The 21,730-nt window shown below is 42.2% G+C and overlaps 1 protein-coding gene and 1 long non-coding RNA gene across 3 annotated transcripts in view; one reads left to right on the forward strand and one right to left on the reverse strand.

Annotated features, from left to right (window-relative positions):
* The window catches only part of ACADL (acyl-CoA dehydrogenase long chain), a 36,572-nt gene extending 17,534 nt beyond the window's left edge, over window positions 1-19,038 (reverse strand). The window contains exons 1-7 of one of the 2 annotated variants that reach the window (XM_059703018.1): window positions 18,861-19,038; window positions 14,944-15,099; window positions 11,873-12,010; window positions 7,568-7,732; window positions 1,970-2,036; window positions 869-1,033; window positions 81-182 (exon numbers count right to left, since the gene is read on the reverse strand). In XM_059703018.1, coding sequence (XP_059559001.1) covers window positions 81-182; window positions 869-1,033; window positions 1,970-2,036; window positions 7,568-7,732; window positions 11,873-12,010; window positions 14,944-15,099; window positions 18,861-18,937 — 870 coding nt within the window. In that variant the 5' untranslated portion in view covers window positions 18,938-19,038. The remainder of the gene's footprint in view (window positions 1-80; window positions 183-868; window positions 1,034-1,969; window positions 2,037-7,567; window positions 7,733-11,872; window positions 12,011-14,943; window positions 15,100-18,860) is intronic. The other variant, XM_059703017.1, reaches the window with a different exon arrangement.
* On the forward strand, window positions 18,436-21,669 carry LOC132238190 (uncharacterized). The gene is made up of 3 exons (XR_009453748.1): window positions 18,436-18,697; window positions 20,547-20,650; window positions 21,471-21,669. It is a non-coding gene; the product is annotated as an uncharacterized LOC132238190 (long non-coding RNA).
* The last annotated feature ends 61 nt before the right edge of the window (window positions 21,670-21,730 follow it).

Genomic DNA, 21,730 nt, shown 5'->3' on the forward strand with positions numbered 1-21,730 from the left:
AATGATTGGCTATATCACAACTTTTGTATACATGGATTTATATAGTTCTATATTATTCTATTCTATTTAACACTTCTCACCTGTGGAAGCTCTTGCATGAGGTAATAGAAGCCTTTATTCTCTTCTCCAAGCAGGGCGCTAGCTGGCAACCGTACGTCTTCAAAGAATAATTCTGCAGTGTCCTAAGAGATCATACAACTAAGTACAAAATTATTTCATTTAAATCTCACAATAACCTGATGAGATTATTTCCATTAAACAAACAAACAAACAAAAACAACAAACCAACTGGGAGCCAAGTTGGCATAATTAATAAATACAACTAGTTAGTGGTAAACCAGGAATGCAAACCCAGGTTCAACTAATTCCAAAACTTCTGGCTTTTCCAGTGCAATACACCATCATTCTGGCTCCAATACTGTCAGATCTGTGGGTACTGAGGACTAAGGGTTTCTAATGCACATTAAATAAAATGTTTTTCATTTCAGCAACAAAAAATTACCAAGTCATTAGCAACAAATAGGAAATTTTTCTGTTCTTAGTTCTTCCTTTTATTTAATCAATTTCATAAATAGGAGGCCTATTATAATTTAGTTGATTTTGCCATTTCTAAAGCAGATATTTAAAATATCCTGATTCACTTTTATTGCCGACCACTAGGAGGAGGTAAAGCTGCATGAACGGTGGAAAAAATCTCCATTATCTTTTCTGAAAAGCATATTTTAGGAATTCCGCATTGGAAGGTATGATTGTGCTTTATGCAGTTCTCTATATAAGGCATAATTGAGTAAATTCAATCATTTATAAATATTAATACAAACTGAGTAATCTCAATTATTACCTAAATATGATTCATAGCATGACTTACCTGGGCTTTCATTCCCATTTTATGTAGCTTTCGTCCCTTGATAAATCCTTTCATTCCATCTTCCACCAGAAAAAGGCTAATGCCATGGGCAGGGGAGCGAGCTTCACGATTTGTGACTGCCACTACTATCACGACGTCACTTAGCCACCCATTGGTAATGAACACCTGGAAAACCCCAAGGACACTGTGATGCTCCACACTAATCCACGTCCATGTGCAAGTCACGATGAGGGGAAAGCATATTCACGAAGACTGAACCAGACAAGGCATGTTTTATAACTCTATATTCCATCCAAACTTTATAACTCTACTAGAGGCCTGGTGCACGAAATTGTGCATCAGTGAAGTCCCTTGGCCTGGCCTGTGGGATCGAGCCGAAACCAGCTCTCTGACATCCCCTAAGGGATCCTGGATTGTGAGAGGGTGCAGGCCAGGCCGAGGGACCCCGCTGGTGCAAGATCGGGGCCTGGGAGGGACCTTGGGAGGGCTCTAGGGCTTGTCCAACCCCATCTTGCTCAGTCCCGATCGACTGGACCCCAGCAGCAAGCTAGCGTACCGGTTGAAGCATCTGCTCTCTCGTGGTCAGTACACGTAACAGTGACTGGTTGGCTGGTCAACTGTCTGCCCCTGGTGGTCAGTGCAAGTCATAGCGAGTGGTTGAGCAGCCTTAGCATATCATTAGCATATTTCACTTTGATTAGTTGAACGGCCGACCAGACTACTGGACACTTAGCATATTAGGCTTTTATCATATAGGATATTCTATCTGAAGCATTAATTATTTATACATAAGTTATTAAATAGTAGAAGGAAAATAGCCCAATGCTACAAAGAAAGAAGCCTATGCAGGCCTTACAGGAAATGAACATCTTTTCTTAATCCTCAGTCAACAACAAATATTTACAGAGTTTATACTAGATAGTTTTAGTCAAACAAAATTCTGTTTCCAAAACACAACAACTCAATTCCTGTGTGAACTCAAATAATCTCAGTTCCTGTGTGAGCCTCCCTAGATATAATCAATAATCAATAGTCTTTGAGACACTGTCACCCATGGCATCACTCTAGAGAGAAGGGCTATGAATGCCCCTCTATACACACCTTGCTGCCATTAAGAATCCAGTCACTTCCATCCTTTTTGGCATGTGTTCTTACTCCTTGCAAGTCACTGGAATTAGGGAAAAAAAAACACGATAAAATTTCATTAGCTAATAAAAATTGAATTATGCCAATGTTGTTAGTTAGGTAAGTATGAATATAACATGATAATTCAAACTGGTTACACAATTATAAAAATTATTCTTTAGTATGAAAAATGCTCACACAAATGCATTAAAATCATATCTGATATATGCTTAATCATTTATACAAATAAATATGTGATTTAAAAATACATAAACTAGCCATATATTATAGAGCACAACAAGGCCCAATAAGCATTCTAGATCCCTAAATTGGCCTCAGGTGACTTTTCAAGGCCCACTATATCCCTGAGATCATTTGCCATACTGTTCTTGCCTCTATTCACCTTGCTTCCTTTCCCTACCTCTATTCATCAAAAGCTGAGCTATTTAAAAGATTTTTTCAAATGCTACTTCTCCTAACAAGCCTCCTCTCAAAGTAGACTATTTTTCTAAATATAAAATAATTTATATTTTTAATAATATAAACAAATATTCATGATTAATACATGAAAAATACAGACAATATTCTAGACCAAGGAGAAATTGATTTAATAAATAATTTTGCTTCCTGGAATGAACATTTAAAAAAATATATTCTTTCAGTATTTCTCCAGGGAAACAGATACACACATATATGTATTTTTATAAAAATGGAACCATATATATAACTTTGATCTCTTGATAATATCTAATGTTTTTCTATAAGATACATTTTATTAGCAGCATAGAATTTCATCCTATGGATTTACAATGTTTTTTAAAAAAAACAATCTCTTCTTGTTGAATGTTTAGGTAGCTTCCAGTTCCAAATATCCTATAATGACTAATGACCTCAAAGAGGGCAGGTCCTAATCCCTGGAATCTGCAAGTGTTACATTATATGGAAAACCGGTGTTGCAGTTATGTAACATGAGATGGGGATTACCTAGCTGGACACTAAATGAAATCACAAATGTTCTAATGAGAGAGACACAAGCGAGATTACACTGACAGAAGCGGAGAGCCAACATGACTACAGAAACAGAGATTGGAGCTATATGGCAAGGCAAGGAATGCCGTCAACCACCAGAAGTTGGAAGAGGCAAGAGGTGGATTCTCTACAGAAGGATCACACTATCTCTATATTTTACAGAGATTATGATGATAGCCAAATAAGAAAATCAGCATGAAAGCATATAAAATGTTAAAGTACAAATGTACATAATTATACATAATCGAGTTTCCTATGTATGCGGAAGGGGAAAGGGCCAGGGGTTTTTAGCAAACTCAACCTTTTTCTGTGAAAGTCAAATCAAAGCAAGAAAACAGTGCCTGCATCTCTGAAAGCAGGTGAAATGAACCATGTCCCATCTGCTTTCTTCTTTCACTCCCATATGCTTTTGCTTTATTTCTCATCGTAATTCCTCAAAACTTTACTCTTCTTCATGTGCGGCTTTTCTCCATTCTTGCATTCTCTTGCCCACATGGCCCCTTTTCATATCCCTAAATAAACAAACTGATTGACTATTTTTCCACTACTCTCACAAACTTCCAAAAAACACTACCTCTTTTTTCTCCATTCTTATTCTCACTTTCCTTCAGAATTAATAACTACAGATAAGGACAGATAATCTAAATAAACAAGAATCAAGCAAGCCTTTGTTTGTATGAGTTCAATTAGAGCTAAATCAAGATCTCTCATTTTGTGTTGCCTCTAACATGAGGTAGGTTGGAATTGGAACATAGAAAGTATGATGCATCAGAATACTGGGCTGTCAGCCAGTTATCTTAGAGAATTATCTTAAAAGCAAAGGAAGAAGATTCAATTGCTACTTCTGTATGTCACATTTTTAGGCAAAAGAAATAGTCAAAATCCTTTTATTTTGGCAAAATTAAGTATCAGTGTTGGCTTATAATTATAGATTTACTAGGGGCCCGGTGCACGAAATTTGTGCACTGGGTGTGTGTGTGTGTGGGGGGGGGGAGTGTCCCTCAGCCCAGCCTGCCCCCTCTCACATACTGGGAGCCCTCAGGTGTTGACCCCCATCACCCTCCAATCGCAGGATCGGCCCCTTGCCCAGGCCTGACGCCTCTGGCCTAGGCATCCGGCCCGGGCAGCGGGGACCCACAGCTGCAGCGGCCCCACAATCATGGGCTTCGCTTTAGGCCCAGGCAAGGGACCCCTAGCTCCTGGGACTGCCAGCTTCGACCATGCCCAGCTCCCATTGCTGGCTCCACCCCTACTTCCTGCTATCACTGGCCAGGGCGGAAAAGGCACCTGATTCTCTGATCATGGCTGGGGGGCAGGGCAAAAGCGGCCCCAGGGCCGCCTTTGCCCTGCCCCCCAGCTCTTAGCTCCCCCCTGGGTTTCCCATCACTGTCAGTGGCAGGGGGCTTCTTCCTGCTTTCCCTTTCGCCTCCCTGCATTGTGCCTACATATGCAAATTAACCGCCATCTTGTTGGCAGTTAACTGCCAATCTTAGTTGGCAGTTAATTTGCATATAGCCCTGATTAGCCAATGAAAAGGGTATCGTCGTATGCCAATTACCATTTTTCTCTTTTATTAGTGTAGATATCTGAGAAAGATAAATACAATTTAAGCATATTGCCAAATGACACTATGAATATTGACATTTAAAAATAACCCTGGCTGCGTGGCTCAATTTGTTGGAGCGTCATTCCATACACCAAAAGGTTGTGGGTTTGATTCTCAGTCAGGGCACATACTTAGGTTGTAGGTTCTATCCCCAAGTCAGAGCGCATATGGGAGGCAGCTGATCTGATCGATGTTTCTTTTTCACATCGATGTTTCTCTCTCGCCCTTCCTCTCTCTAAAAACCAATAAAAACATATCTTTAGGTAAGGATTAAAAATAAATAAAAATAAACAGCACTATCAAAAGAGAAAATTTTAAATATTACAGCCTGAGCTTGGCAGAAACAAGTCTTAGATGTTCAATTCTGCTTTGCCACACCTATACGCTCTTCCTCTGCATTGCCTGTTTCCCATTGGTCTATATGTCACTGCTCTCCTTACCATGCCAGCTTGTCAAACTACTGTCCCCTCTCTACACTTCCTTTTACTGCCCAACAGAAAAAGATTAGTCTCTATTCTCTGCCTATTTCTCAATACCCATATCACACCTTCCAAAGTAACTTCTGCCCTTCCTCTACTGAAATCACAACCAAAGATCACCAGTAGCTTCCCATGACCTTTTCTCAGCTCTCAACCTCCTTGTGGCCTTGACATTACTAACTCCTCACTCCTATCCTACTGTCTTTTCAAACTCACTTCCTCTTGTGGTTATGACGGAACACTTGGCTAGATTTCCTTCAAAATCAATCCTCTCTGTTGCCACATTTTTTTTTTTTACAGGTTCAAGGCAAACGTCATATCCAAGCTTTCCACCCTTCTGTTTTACTCTTTAAAATCCAGTTCCACCATGTGGAAGCTTTTCTCCTCGTTCTTGAATAACTGGTTATTTTTCATTTACCAGATCTCTCTAAATATAGCAACTTTTTTTTTTTCCTGTTAATCTCACCCAAGGGTATTTTTTTCCCCATTAGTTTTTTAGAGAGAATAGAAAGGAAGGGGAGAGATTGATTGTCTCCTGTACATCCCCCGACCGAGCCTGCAACCAAGGTACGTGCCCTTGACCAAAATCAAACTCGAGACTTTTTAATCTGTAGGTAGATGCTCTAACCACTGAACAACTGACTAGCTCAATATAATGACTATCTATAGGCTTTCTCTAGCATTTCTGGCTTTAACATAATAAAAGTACTTCTCATATCTAAGTTTGTTTTTCCCTTCCCTACCAAGCACACATGCACCATTAGTCTCTAGCATAGTACCTTGTTTTCCTCACAGTACTTATCCCAATTTATAATTGTGAATATATCTGTTTATTTGTTTTTTACCTCAATAAGGACAAAGGATGCATCTGTTTTGTTCAACACTATATACATGGCACCCTAAGGGGTCTTACTAAGTAACTGTCAAATGACTGAGTAAATAAACATATTCATTTTTATGAATGGCTTTTAAAACCTATTGCCACTCCAGCCTGTATCCCGAGTTCCAAATCCGTATTTGAAGAACCTGCTGAAAATTTCCATGTGAATTTCCCACTACCTCTAAAATTCATTATGCCCCAAATTCAACTCACATCCTACCATTTTATTTGCATTGCATTATGTAAATAAGATCTCAAGCACAGCAGATATTACAATCAGCTTTGTAGCTATCTACACTAATAAAAGACAAAGATGCTAATTGACCATACCTTCGCTATGCCCCAAGCCACATCCACCAGCCAATGAGAGCAACTATATGCAAATTAACCCAACCAAGATGGTGGCTGGCAGCCATGGAGCTGGAGCAAGCAGGAGGCTTGGTTGCCTGGGTGATTGAGGAAGCCAAACTTCCTGCCTACTCTGAGCCAGCTGCGGCCTCCGCTCATGCCAACAAAGTTTCAATTATAGAAGACAAATAAATCCGAGATACCTGCTTCCAGCCAGCCTCCCTGGGAGCTTGGGTGGCTGGGGGCTGTGGCCAGCCTGCAAACAGCCCTCAGCCTCTCACCCAGGATGGCCACATCCTCATGGGGTGAGGGTCCCTGCTGGGGGGCTTGGCCAGCCTGCAAACAGCCATCAGCCCCTCACCCAGGCTGGCCACACCCTCATGGGGTGAGGGTCCCTGCTGGGGGGCTTAGCCAGCCTGAAAACGGACCTCAGCCCCTCACCCAGACTGGCCAGGCACCCCAGCAGGAACCCCCACCCTAAAGGGGATGTGGCCAGACTGCAAACAGCCATCAGCCACTCATCCAGGATGGCCAGGCACCCCAGTGGGGATCCCCACCCTGAAGGGGCTGTGGCCAGCCTGCAAACAGCCATCAGCCCTTCACCAAGGCTGGCCAGGCACTCCTATATAATAAAAGGGTAATATGCAAATTGACCCTAACAGCAGAATGACTGGGAATGACTGGTCACTATGACACACACTGACCACCAGGGGACAGACGCTCAATGCAGGAGCTGCCCCCTGGCAGTCAGTGCGCTCCCCCAGGGGGAGCTCTGCTTAGCCACAAGCCAGGCTGACGGCTGCCAGACAGCGGTGGTGGTGGGAGCCTCTCTAAGGATGTCTGACTGCAGCTTAGGGCTGCTCCCCGTTGGCAAGTGGACATCCCCCAAGGGCTCCCGGGATGCCAGAGGGATGTCTGACTGCCAGCTTAGGCCCAATCCCCCAGGGAGCAGGCCTAAGCCAGCAGGTGGTATTCCCCCAAGGGGTCCCAGACTGCGAGAGGGCACTGGCAGGGCTGAGGGCCCCCCCCCGAGTGCACAAATTTTTTTGCACCGGGCCTCTAGTGTGTATATAGCGCCTTATTTTCCTATTGGAGTTTGAAGTTACTTGAAGGTGTGAATTACGCTGTGCTCATCTTTGTATTCCTCCTAGCATATTGCTCAGAGTTTTGTATGAAGCAAGTAGAAAATATTTTGCTTCCTAGACTTCAAAACCAACTGACTGATCATTTACCTTCCAGCCCCAGGCTCTGTCATTGCTATGGCACCAATACATTTCCCTGCAGTCATCCGGGGAATGAAGTTCTTAATCTGTTCTTCTGTGCCATAGTTTGCAATATAGGGCATGACGATATCTGAATGAAGACTGAAACCTGGGCCTGTACAATTCGAATATGCTCTTAGAAAAAAAAAAGAAGAGAATTTAAAGCACAGAATAGTTATTTTGTTCTGTTTTTAGTTTCTTTGGTTTTCAATTAAAACAACATAATATTAAAGGGCTTAGTTTTATAATACCCTGTCTCCTCCCAAACCAATAAAGTTCCTGAAGGTTTTCTTAGTTTTTACTATTCTTTTCATTTCTGGTTCTAACATAATAAAAGTACTTTAATGAAGCTCAAGGAACACATTTAGTGAATTAAAAGATAAAACATTAAAAATATTAATCACTTACAACTGTATTCTCTAACACAGCAACTATTTTCATTTTGTCAAATTACCTTTATCATAACAATAGATTCTAATATAGCTGCAGTCATGGCATGAATTTTGCACTTAGCTGTCTTCTTAAATTATAGGAAAAAAAATCTCATTTTTTTACATAGTTGTTGTAATAATAACCTTCAATAGCTACAAAATATTACAAATTGTTTACGTACTACAATTTACCTTTTTTATTCTTTCACTGCCAGACATTTAGAGTGCTTCCAAATTTGGGGATTATGATCAAACATGATTAATTATTTCTCTACATATCTGATATATTTTTCCATTACATTATTTCCTTAAGTTAAATTCCCCATAGTGGCATCCTAGATCAAAGAGCATAAATATTTTCATTTTTGATATGTATCCATATTTTTAATCTGCCAAACATATATTGTTCTACTTTATAATGCCACCAAGAGTATATGAGTGTGCCACTTTCACTGCAACCTTGTTAGCATTGGGTATTACAATTTTTTGTTTTTACTAACTTTTGTAGATACTCCCAGTTAATTTAATTTACATTTGATGGTAGTAAGGATGAACTTTTTGTTTTGTTTTGTTATTTTTCTTATAATGTTTTTATGTGTTTTTAAAAATCTTTATTGTTGAGACTATTACAGATATCCCTCTTTTTTTCCCATTGCCCCCCTCCATCTGCTTCCTTCCCTGCCCCAGGCCTTCGCCACCCTATTGTCTGTGTCCAGAGGTAATGCATATACATATATATGTATATATATATATATATATATATATATACATATAAGATCGTTGTTTAATCTCTTCCCACCCCCACCCCTTCCCTCTGAGAATCGTCAGTCTGTTCCATTTCCATGCCTCTGATTCTATTTTATTCACCAATTTATTCTTTGTTCATTAAATTCTTATTCGTTTATTTTGATTTTTAGATTCAATTATTGATAGGTATGTCTTTGTTGCCATTTTGTTTTTCATATTTTTTATCTTTTTCTTTTTCTTCTTCTTCCTCTTCCTCTTCCTAAAGAATGTCCTTCAACATTTCATATTATACTGGTTTGGTGGTGATGAACTCTTTTAGCTTTTTCTTGTCTGTGAAGCTCTTTATCTAACTTTCGATTCTAAATGATAGCTTTGCTGGGTAGAATAATCTTGGTTGTAGGTCCTTGCTATTCATCCCTTTGAATATTTCTTGCCACTCCCTTCCGGCCTGCATAGTTTCTATTGAGAAATCAGCTGATAGTCATATGGTCATTCCCATGTAGATAATTAACTGCTTTTCTCTTACTGCTTTTAAGATTCTTTGTCTTTAGCCCTTGGCATTTTTTTTAATATATATATTTTATTGAATTTTTACAGAGAAGAAGGGAGAGGGATTGAGAGTTAGAAACATCGATGAGAGAGATTGATCAGCTGCCTCCTGCACGCCCCCCAGTAGGGATGTGCCCGCAACCAAGGTACATGCCCTTGACCGGAATCAAACCTGGGACCCTTCAGTCCGCAGGCCGATGCTCTATCCACTGAGCCAAACCGGTTCGGCAAGCCCTTGGCATTTTAATTATGATGTGTCTTGGTGTGGTTCTCTTGGGGTTCCTCTTGTTTGGGACTCTCTGTGCTTCCTGGACTTGTAAGTCTATTTCTTTCACCAGGTAGGGGAAGTTTTCTGTCATTATTTCTTCAAATAGGTTTTCAATATCTTGCTCTCTCTCTTCTTCTGGCAACCCCATAATTTGGATTTTGGTATGCTTGAAGTTGTTCCAGAGGCTCCTTATACCATATTCATATTTATTTATTCTTTTTGCTCTTCTGGTTGGGTGTTTTTTTGCTTCCTCATATTTCAAATCATTGATTTGATTCTCAGAACCCTCTACTCTACTGTTGAATCTCTACTTATTATTCTTTATTCCAGTCAGTGTATATTTAATTTCTGACTGGTCCTTTTCCATTTTTTGAAGGTTTCTAGAAGATTCTTGAATAACCATGTTTTTCAACTTTGTATCCAGTAGTTTGCTTTCTTCCATTTGTTTTATTTGTGACATGTTTCTTTGGCTCTGCATTTTGGCTGCTTCCCTGTGTTTGTTTGAATGTATTTGGTAGAGCTGCTATGTCTCCTTGAGTTGGTAGAGTGGCCTTATGTAGTAGGTGTCCTATAGGGCCCAGTGGCTCAGCCTCCCCAGTCACCTGAGCTGGGAGCTCTAGGTGCACCCCTTTGTGGGCTGTGAGCACAGTCTTGTTGTAGTTGAGACTTGATTGCTGTGGGTGTCCCTGGGAGGAATTGACCTCCAGGCCAATCGGCTGTGAGGACCAGCTGCTACTACAGTGGGAGAGCTGCTGTGTAGAAGACACCCCTATGGAGCAGGACTTACTTTGGTGGGGTTTGGTGCTCACTGAGTCTGCCCCTTGAGTGTGTTGCTTATAGATGTGTAGAGTTGTAATCTGATATGGTCTGACACTGACCACTGGGTACACTAGCTCTTGGGTCTCCAGGGAGGTGCAAAGTCAGCCACTGCCTGGGGCCACCCAGCAGGAACTACAGAGAGATCAGCAGATTCCTCCACTTTGTATCAGGTTTGGCAGTGCCCAGATGAGGCCCAGCTGTGAAACAAGGCAGGCTGGTGCTGGTGCCGGGTCTTGGGCCTTTTATTGATAGGTTTGTGGCTCCCTGATCCAGCTGCAGCTTGTTTGAGATTTTAGCCTAAGCAAAGACAGGCCATTCATATGCAACAGCTGCTGCACACAGCTTGGGTGTGGTTGTAAACTGGATGAGGTGGGGGTCTTAGGGAATCACTGGGGCAGAGCAAACAGAAATGGCTGCCAGTCATCCCTGCCATCTGGGAGGTCCCAGCACAGGAACAATGATCCCTGCGAGCACCTCCACCTGGGAGAAAGCCACCCCGAGTTCCTGCTCCGATGCCAGACAATCCAGTCCCTCTTCATACGTGTCTGTGTTCCCCAGAGCCTCAGAGGAAGCAGGACCTTGTAAGTTCAGTTCGTGGTGCCGGCCTTTTAAGAGGAATAGCTGAGTCTCCAGCAGCCTCTGTTTCACTGAGCCCCAATCTGCACTGGTTTTTACAGCCCATAGGGACTTCTTTTCCCAGCTCTGGGACCCTGGGTGGGGTTCGGGTGTGGGTTTGGTACCCCTTGCTTCCCTGGGCGGCCTCCGCAGAGAGGATCTCCCTCCCAATTAATAAAGCGGCTCATGTGGGTGCTGGGCCAGCCCTCTCTGGCCTCCGCACCTCCTACCAGTTTCAGGGTGCTTTCTTCTTTACTTGTCTAGTGCTTTACTTCTTTACTTCCGTTCAGCCAGCTTTCCAGCAGTTCTGGATGACAGTTGTTCTGTATTTTAGTTGTAATTTTGATGTGGCTGTGGGAGGCAGCGAGTACAGGTATTTGTTTACCTATGCCACCATCTTCCTACTGGTCCTTGAGCTTTTTTTCACCTAAGAAAAAAAGCCTATTTGCATTTCTTTTTTGCTGAATTGTTGGTTTAAATCTTTTGCCCATTTATCAACCAAAAATACTTGTACTGTAAACTTTTAGTATATTTGATGGAAATATTTTCCCACTCTTTTATTCTCTTTCAAATATCTTTTAAAAGAGATAAAAATAGCCAAATGGGTCAATTAGAAATGAAACTCTCTCTTTAATTTTCAACAACACCCATTTAAAGAACATAAAAGTGAATTTTCCTACCTTCCCCCATTTAAAAACGTGCAAGAGTACGTGGGCAGTATAGACCTTCACATTTTATATTGAATTTTCAATCTCAGAAAAAGATTAGGATGCATTCTTTATCATTTCAGAGAAGTGAGCCATGTGCTTACAAACAAGACTTAACTTCACGTGACCCAGTACTTACTGCTCCTCCCAAACCACAGCTGCGGAGTACAAGTCCCCACCAATGCCGCCATGTTGCTCCGCTATGTTGACCCCGAGCAGTCCTTGTTTTCCGGCTTTTTCCCAAAGCTCCCTACTCACTTCTCCAGCTTTCTCCCATCTGCAAATAAGAAACGTTTGAAAATCAGAAAAGCTTTTTTTCATATGATTTTAAAAAGTGACCACTGAAATTCATGAACAATTTTGTGCAGAAATGCCCTTTTAATTTAAGGTAATTTTGTTGACTTCGTTCATACCCTTCTATTTGCATCTGACTTGCTTATTATTTCTCCTCCTCCTTGTTCTCTTCTCTACTTCTTCATTTTGCCACTTTTTGTCACCTGTGCTCCCCATCCTTACTGAAAGGTTACTATGGTGGTCCACAGGCAGGCTAAATAGCCATCTCAGACGGTGGATAGAGAAAAATTGAATTTATTTAAGGGAAGGGGATGCGGGAAAGGATATCCAAAGAGAAGACCTGCACAACACGGAGCCCAGGGACATTGGGTCGATGATGGCAGTACTCAGGAGCTGGAGTTTCATCCTATGTGCAGCCACTGGGAAACTTTTGTCAGTGGGTTTGCGGGCTGAGGTGGTGGGCTGGGAACGCGGATGGAATGCAGGTGTGAGATCGGGTGTCTTTAGGACACTTTCAATTCCTTCTGTGGTCTGACTCCTGGTGTCCAGCAAGCGTTTCCTGGCCTTTGGTGGGACGTTTACAAATGGCCATTAAGGATTATATTGCCCTATAGTCCTAACACCTACTATTTATTGGGCCTGCAAATTGCATCCAGGGATATTCATGGGTGTAGTCTCTCTCAGCTGGTTGTGTAAATAATCATGGAATTTGCCCAACCTGCCCTGTAAAGGCAATTGCCTCCTTCATATTTCCTTAAAGTGCTGAATCGTGGGATAAGCACATATAAGGACTGACAGTTTAAGTAGGAAAGCAGAGGAGAGAAGCACCTTGCAGCATAGCTCTGTCAAATGAACTTCTGAAAGGGTTAAAAGTTTGCCCAAGATTGTGCAACCTCTGATTTTCTTCTTTAAAAATGAAAATGGGTCCTAGCTTGTTTGGCTCAGTGGATAGAGCATCGGCCTATGGACTGAAGGGCCCTAGGTTCAGTTCTGATCAAGGACACATGCCCAGGTTGCAGGCTCCATCCTCAGTAGGGGGCGTGCTGGAGGCAGCTGATCAATGATTCTCTCTCATCATTGATGTTTCTCTCTCTCCCTTCTTCTCTGAAACCAATTTAAAAAAATGAGAATGGTATGATGAGGAAAGATATGGCTAGCTGGAGGTAGTTAAAGAACCTGAGATTTTTTTTAAAAAAAGTGGTAGTTAGGTATAGTGAGTAAGATATGGGCTATTTAAAGATACTAATTAAAGGTAAATACAGATCAGATACCTCAAGAAACTTTAAAGGAAAGAGTTGATTATCATGTGTTTTTTTTGGCGTGTTTTGTATACTGCCTAAATATTTTTACTATCAACTCCAACTTGTCAACTTCTATCATTTTTACTGTAAGTCCTCACCAACAATTTTCTGGAACGGAATTTAAAAGAGTAAAAAAAGGAACAAAAAACTGTCTTAGAGAGTAGTATACTACATTTCTTTTGTCTTTAAACATTTAATTAGCTTATTTTTACCTTTACAAACGTTTGAAGCATCAGTTTATACTTCGGAGAATAACTACTTTATGATTTAAAGAGTGAAAACTCTAGCTATTTCCGATATCATTGAGACTGGAATATTTACATTTAAATGCCTAACTGCAGGTAAATATTTGTCCTTTGGGAGAGGCCCTGGTGAAAGGGGCCTGTGGCAAACCGCCAACGACAACGTTAGGTCCTGGATATCTGACTGTACTGCCAGTGCCACCACATCTTAAAAATACGGCATCATTATCATCATCATCATCATGCTCAGTCAATGCTCGCTAAGCTCTTTAGGACAGCAGTGGCATTAGGAAGCTTTAAGAGAACATTTACTTGGTAATTACTGAGGTAGAAAAAGTAATTCCTAGATGAAATGGGCTTAGGAAACAAGTTATGGAGGGAAAGGAAGGGCCCTTGAAGTTTGGAGTGAGGAAGCTAATGGTAAAGTGCCTGGGGGGTGGGGAGAGAGGGGAAAGTGGGGGAGGGGCAGGGCACCTGCTCCCAGGAGGGAGAGCGCCCAAAGATTAGTTATGTGTGGCACCAGAGTTTAGTTAGTTTTGGTCAGCCTTACCAAAAACTTAATAGAGGCTATTTCTAAATAATTTTTAAAAACCACTCTAATTGTAGGAAAGTATTGGCATTGAGTAAATTTTGAAAACACAGCAAAATCCTATTTTAATAGAAATGACAGCTTTTGGTCAATGAGGTTACCCATCCAGTAATAAAAATATTTTGAGGTAGCCTGTTGGCTACTAAGATTTGCAGCATGCTGGGCTTTGAGCTTTTACGCATTTTAATTCATTCATGAAGCAGAAAAAGAAAGACTATGGAATGGACTAATATTTTATTGTCACTTCACCGGTTTTCCAAAATATTATTCTTAGATTGATTTGAGATTTTCACATTTAAAAAAACTGAGATATAATTGACATAACATTATATTAGTTCAGGTGTACAACATAATTCATTGTATATATTGCAAAATGATCACCACAATAAGTTCAGTTTACATTTGTCTCCATACATAGTTACAATTTTTTTTGTTGTGATGAGGACTTTCAAGATCAATTTTCAAATATGCACTACAGTGGTATTGACTATAGTCACCACACTGTACATCACATCCCCCTGATTTATTTTATACCTAGAAATTCATACCTTTTGACCAACAACCCTTCTTATTTTAGAATTGTATATTTTGAATTTCATTGACAAAGCTTTGAACTAGGTTGAAAATCCTGTAACCTTACAGCACTATACTGAAAACAATAAAAAAAGGTTTATAAAGCCCTAAACACGATATTTTTTTTTATAGAACAACACACAGCATTCTATGAAATAGTTCTTATTTTACTCCTAGGGTGCATTAGTTTAAAGAAAAATGTGCCACTTACTCTGTGTGATGAGGAACCACTTCTTCTTGAAAAAACTTCCTTACACTTTCCCGGAAAATGTCATGATCTGAAGAGAAGATTCTTCTAATTCCTATATCTGTTAATTTTTTAGCAGAAGAAGTTTCTAGACGATGCTCCCCTCCGGAATGAGAACATCTTAAAAAAATATATGAATATATGTACATTAAGAAAATTAAGTAAATTGCTACCCTGCATACCCAAATTAATGCCATAAAACAATATGGAAAAATCTTCATCTTTTTTCCTCCAGAGACACTTTAGAGGCAGGGAGAGTCTGAAATTTGACAAACCTGCTCAAATTTGAGCATCACCACTTTTGAGAGGATCTACCTTACCTGGATGAGATGAAGAAGTAATTTACCCTTCTTTAATGGTCTCTTCACTTCCCAATTCATAAAGAGGAAATCATGTCTACAACTAACTACAAGTGTGAGTTAAGGTAAAATAGTGTTGTCAACGATGTAGATTAAATGACATAAGATTCAAATATTATAATAAAATAATACTGTTAAGTCTTCATGTCATGTACAATGTTTACAATAATGCAACTCTCTCCAAATTAATATTTTATCCAGAATCACATAATTTCAAATGGCAGGTATATAAGATATAAACGATGTTGATGCTACTGCTACACTAGAGAGCCAATTTGGGTGTAAATCTAAGTCAAAATGCTGACCAACCTTTATAAGGATTATTATGGAATTACTCAAGGTCTTCAGAAAGTGATCCTTCCCTCCCTCCTCCCCCTGTACTAAGCTTAAAATCAGATGCTATGTAGTTCCTTTAGTTCAATGGTCTTCAGATTCCCTCCTCCCCCACAAAGTACTCTTAAAAAGGTTTGAAAATAGGTGTATCACTTTCTACATTTTCAAGCTCCCATCTAAAAACCATTTGATCATATATTCAAATATTGCCAAAGGACATTTTCCTATTTTGCACAAATTTCTGTTTTGGGTTTCTCTCTTCCTTAGCTGGACCCTGCTTTTTTCAGTCTCTGTCCAGAAAAGACAGTCTTGTTGATTGGCAATGAACTTGTTTGAATCTTTTATTTTCCTCCTTCCCCAAATGGATTATCTTGTTCTACTTTATGTATCTTTGCTTAATGCTATAGACTGAAGTGTGTCCCCACCCAAATTCATATGTTGGAGCTCTGACTCCCAATGTGATTGTATTTGGAGCTAGGCTTTGAGGAGGTAATTTTAGTTCAGAGAGGTCATTAGGGGGGGTCCTAACCCAAGAGGATTGATGGCCTTGTAAGAGGAGGAGAAAGATCTCTCTCTGTACAAAAACCCCAAGGGAAGGCCATATGACGACATGGGGAGAAGGCAGCCATCTACATGCCAGAAAGAAAGTCCTTCCTAATATTTGAATTGGCCAGCATGTTGGTCTTGGACTATTCAGCCTCTAGAATAATTGAGAACTAAATTTCTGTTGTTTAAGCGATCCAGTCTATGGTATTTTGTTATAGCAGCCTGAGCTGACTAACACACTTAACACACATTTTGTGTCATTTTGTTTTAGGTTTGTCTTTTATGTGCTTTAGTTTGTTAATGCAATCTGAGATGACTTTTAAGTGGTAACCTTTAGTTGTGAAGATTTACTACTACAATTTCTATACTTGGTCTGCCTTTTGTCTTCATAAAAAATGTTCTGACTGGGGAACTTATATGCATATATGCATAGCCCATGGACATAGACAATAGTGTGGTGAAAGCCTGGTAGGAGCAGGTGTGTGTGGGGGAGGGGGTCAATGGGAAAAAGAAAAAAAAGGGGGGGGGACATCTGTAATACTTTCAACAATAAAGATAAATTTTAAAATGTGTGGGATACAACAGTGAGTAAAACAAAGATCCCTGTCTTCAGGCTTACTTTCTAGAAGGGGAGACTGAATAATAGTAAATGATCAATAAAGGAGAGAAGCAAATTATATAATACTAGAGGCCCGGTGCATGAAATTCATGCACAGGGTCGGGGTCTCTCAGCCTGGCCTGCAACCCTCTCGCAATCCAGGACCCCTCGGGGAATGTCCGACTGCCGGTTTAGGCCCGATCCCTGCAGGAACGGGCCTAAACCGGCAATCGGACATCCCTCTGGCAATCCGGGACTGCTGGCTCCTAACTGCTTGCCTGCCTGCCTTCCTGATTGCCCTAACCACTCACCTGCCTGCCTGACCGCCCCTAACCACTCTGCATGCCTACCTGATTGCCCGTAACCACTTGCCTGCCTGCCTGCCTGACCATCCCTAACTGCTCACCTGCCTCCCTGATCACTCCTAACCACCTCTGCCTTGGCTCCCGCCGCAGCAGCTTCATCCGGAAGTACGTCTGGAATGACGTCCGGAAGGTCGTTCGGCTGTCCGGTCTAATTAGCATTTTATGCTTTTATTATTATAGATATTAGAAGGTAATAAGGGCTATGGAAAAGAAAAGTAGAGCAAGGGTCAGACTGTGTGTGTCTGGACAAGGCAAAAACAAAGGTTTCAGTGTGAAAGTGCAGTGAGGATAAATTAGAAAAATAGATTTGAGCAAATGCTTAAAGATGCTAGATTTAGCCAAGCAGATTGCGGGCATAAAACGAAGTTTGACCAAGAATAAAATTAGAGCAAAGGGTGAAGCAAGATGATATTTGATGGGCTCTTGATAGATCAAGGAGGCTAAGTGTGGATGGAGTGAGCAGAGTGACCAGAGCAATAGATGAAGTCAGAGGTAACGGGGCCAGGATATGCAGGATCCTTGCAGACCATTGTCATATTGCATCAAATAGACTAAAAATACTTGATCCCATAATTAAAAATGACTGCTTCCAATTTCTTGCAAGTAGAAATAAAATTGTAATGAGCCATATAGGTTTTCCTTATTTGGTATTTTTCCTGGGCGGGGCCGGGTGTGTGTGTGTGTGGGGGGGGGGGGGGGGGACGGACGAGGAATGTGCTGAGATGAGGGAACTGTTGCTTTAAGACACTGAATCATTTGTTTAAATAATTAGTAAGTAAAAGAGCAGAATTTACATTCAAGTCTGCCTGGATCTTAAAATTTTTATTTCCCATGCTATGTTAAGGAAACTTTTGGAATATATATATATATATATATATATATATTTTTGAGGGGGGGGTAATTTCTGAGTAAGATACACCAGGGCACAGGAAAGTGAAAGAAGTGCCAGAGAGAATATGCAGAGCAAGTCAGTTGGAACGTCCATTTCTTAAAGACCAAGGAACCTGTAATGAATACATTGACCCGTGTTTCCCTAATTTATCTGTCCTAATAGCCTCCTTAACAAGGCATCCTCAGGGAATCCAGTTTATCCGATGAATGGGTTCTACGTGTCTTACAAACACGACCTTAAGAGTCACAAAGCTACTTAGTCTCCACTAATCCTCTGCGTCTCGTGAGTGAATGAAAGCATTTGCTAGTCATCTCAGGCCGATATCCTTGATATCCTTGTCTGATGGGGCCGTGGCCAGGAAGTCTTCCCGGAGAGGCTGGTCCAGGCCAGCGCCAGCGCTCTCCGCGGCCCTGCGAGTGCGAGTCCGGCCCGGGCCCACCGTGGGCCGCCGCTGCAGCCGCGGTTCTGAAGCCAAAGGTCGCAGCCCAAGTTCAGCGCCAGGGGGTGCGGGGCAAGGGGGCACCCCCGGACCCCGCGTGCGGTGCCCACCGCAGAACCTGAGCCGCCGGGATGGAGCGGGAGAGTGGGGGTGGGCGAACCCCGCTTTCGGCTTTCCCACGCTCAAGTGAGTGCCACCCTCTCCCGTCCCCACGCCCGGCCCGGCCCAGCCCCGCACCGTGGCTGCCACCCTCGCTCGAGCCGCCCGGTTCCTAGTCCCCAGGAAGGTGGGTGTCGCCGCCCGGACCCCGCAGCCTCCCGGCCCGGACGGGGGGACGGCGGGCACTCACCTCGCGGACCGCGGCGGGCACGGAGCGCACCGGCCGCCCCATAAGCGCAGGGACCCACGGAGGAGGCGGGAGGCCATGGCTGGGACAGCGAAGAATGACTGGGGCGAAGGACGCGGCCAGCTGGCAGCCCGGGGTGGGGCTGGGGGGTGGGAAGGACTGTCCGCGGCCCGTCCCACTGAGCGCGCCGGGATCAGGGACCAATGCGTCCCCGGGGTCCTTCCTTCCGCGTCTGGAGGCTGCAGCCGGGATCCCCGAGGCCCCGTGGGCGGAGTTTGCGAGGTTGCAACAGGCGTTAAAAGCAAAAACGGTTTCTTTTCCCCGCAGCGTTCTTACCCCTTCTGAGCAGTTGTTCTTTTTGGAATTCTTGAACCGCTTTGAGACATGCGTGCAGCCAGACCCACACACAAACCCACAAAAGTTGCGTTTTGTTTTTGTCAACATTGAAAATTGCTTTACTCGCACAGACAACTATGCACAACTAGTTTAAAAGAATTGGGCCGTTATCATTTTTTTTTTCTGGCAAATATTAGTAACCACTTCCTCGGAAAAAAAATTAAAATATGCTCAATATGCAAATAAACCTCTTTAGTTCCTTTCTCCAATAGTATTTTTAAAAAAATATATTTTATTGATTTTTTACAGAGAGGAAGGGAGAGAGATAGAGAGTTAGAAACATCGATGGGAGAGAAACATCGATCAGCTGCCTCCTGCACATCTCCTACTGGGGATGTGCCCGCAACCCAGGCACATGCCCCTGACCGGAATCGAACCTGGGACCCCTCAGTCCGCAGGCCGATGCTCTATCCACTGAGCCAAACCGGTTTTGGCTCTCCAATAGTATTTGATTTGCATTCATGTCTTGCATTTTCTCTTTCCTCAAGTTATCCAATACTGTTGGATAATCGACATTTACATTGAATAAAGTTTGAGCAACTGACATTTATGGGGTTGGTTTTTTGATACTAGCACATCTCTGAACTTTAAAAAGTTTGCAGAGTGGATTTAAAGACTGTCAGGCCATTTTAATAATTAAGGACAATTATCAAGAGCCTGAAAGGGTGCAAGCGAAAAACAGAATTTGTGTTAGAAATTAAGAACTAGCCCTGGCCAGCTTGGCTCAGTGGATAGAGCGTTGGCCTGCGGACTGAGGGGTCCCAGGTTCGATTCCGGCCAAGGGCACATGCTGGGGTTGCGGGCTCGGTCCCCAGGGGGGGGCGTGCATGAGGCAGCAGATCGATGATTCTCTCTCATCATTGATGTTTTTATTTCTCTCTCCTTCTCCCTTCCTCTCTGAAACCAATAAAGAAATATATTTTTTTTTAAAAAAGAACTAACAACTAACCAAATGCAGGATATAAACAAGTGAAAAAAAAGAGTAAGATTCATTTCAAACAGTAGCATGTGATTATTGGTTGACAGGGGCTGTTCACGGCCCCCCAGGCAGGCTTGCTAGAATTCTGGACCTGCTGGCTGGCGGTCCTAATAGCTCCACCACTAGGAATGTATGCCAGGGTATTTACTGGCTTCTTGGGACCAATGGGGATAATAAAATACTACTTCGTTGTGCCTCTGTGTGATCTGAAAATCCCTACAGCAGCTGCTCTTGTTGAATGAGAATAACTGATGATGAGGTCCAGAATTCTGTATAGTAAACATGTCTCACAGGTGATTTTTTTTTTTTTGCAGGCCTAATGCATTCAGTTTATTTTTCTTGTATAAAAACACGTGGTGGCCAACGCTGGAGCCTGGGTCCTCTGCATGGAGACGCTCCCGTGGAGCTTGACTAGAAGGTCAGTGAATTCCTGACATGGAAACTTGGTCTCTATAGAGGTGTGTGAGTGACATAGATGCAGATCTTGGAAATGGCATCAAAGGTGGCCTTGGCAAAGTTGCCCAAGGTGGCAGTGCAGCCTCCTTCATACCAGCCATCCTCGCCAGCTATTGGGCCAACGTGCCTGTGGGGGTAGGAATGAGGTGCACCAGCACAGAGATGCAATGGCCTGTCACCTTGCCAGGGATGGCATGGGGTGTGTGAATCTTGGTCTCCAGGAGCCTTGCCACCCAGCATCTATGGAGGGGTGGTATCATGGCCCCACACGGTGGTTACTATCTCTTAGGAGCACTTAACACCTAGACTAATACGGCCCTTACAGTTCCTAAGGGCACCAGTTGCCTTGAACTTGTTCCAGTGGCCAGCTCAGGTCTGCTTTTGCATGGGCCTAATCTTTTAAGATTTTGCCCCAATTGCCACATGTATGTATTTTTTTCGGTATCATTTGAGAATAAGTTGGATACATCATACCCCTTCACCCCTAGTGTATGTTCCCAGCAACAAAGGAGTTCTCTTAATAACCATAGCACAGTTATCATGTGTAGGTATTTAACCCTGATACAATATTCTTAAGTAATCTACAGCTCGTATTCCTATTTTGACAAATGTCCCAACGATACCCTTTGGTTATAATGAATTCAGTTAAAATAAAAAACAGAGACCAGCCTTGAAAAGTCCCTAGGAAGACAAAACCAGTTTAGTCATGTGAAGCTTAATTTAATCTAACAAAGCTTAAACTAACTTGAAAATCAGATGCAAAAAGTGAACTATTTCCCAAGGTTGATGTGAAGTAACCACCGACCAATTCCCTACCATTTTTGAAAATGCTGATATTATAACTGTGAAGAAGAAACAGTCACCATTTCCTCACCATGTAAGCTGCTTTATAACAGTATTTCCCTGAATCTCGTTCCATGTTATGATGTGAGTGCATCCGGTTCTGAGAATGGTCATTTTGGTGTGTGTGCAATAAACTTATACTGATTACTACTTGGGTGATTCATTGGTTTTACTCTGGCTATTTCTTTTTTTTTTTTCC

The sequence above is a fragment of the Myotis daubentonii genome, chromosome 7 (genome assembly GCF_963259705.1).
Source record: "Myotis daubentonii chromosome 7, mMyoDau2.1, whole genome shotgun sequence".
NCBI classification, from domain to species: Eukaryota; Metazoa; Chordata; class Mammalia; order Chiroptera; family Vespertilionidae; genus Myotis; species Myotis daubentonii.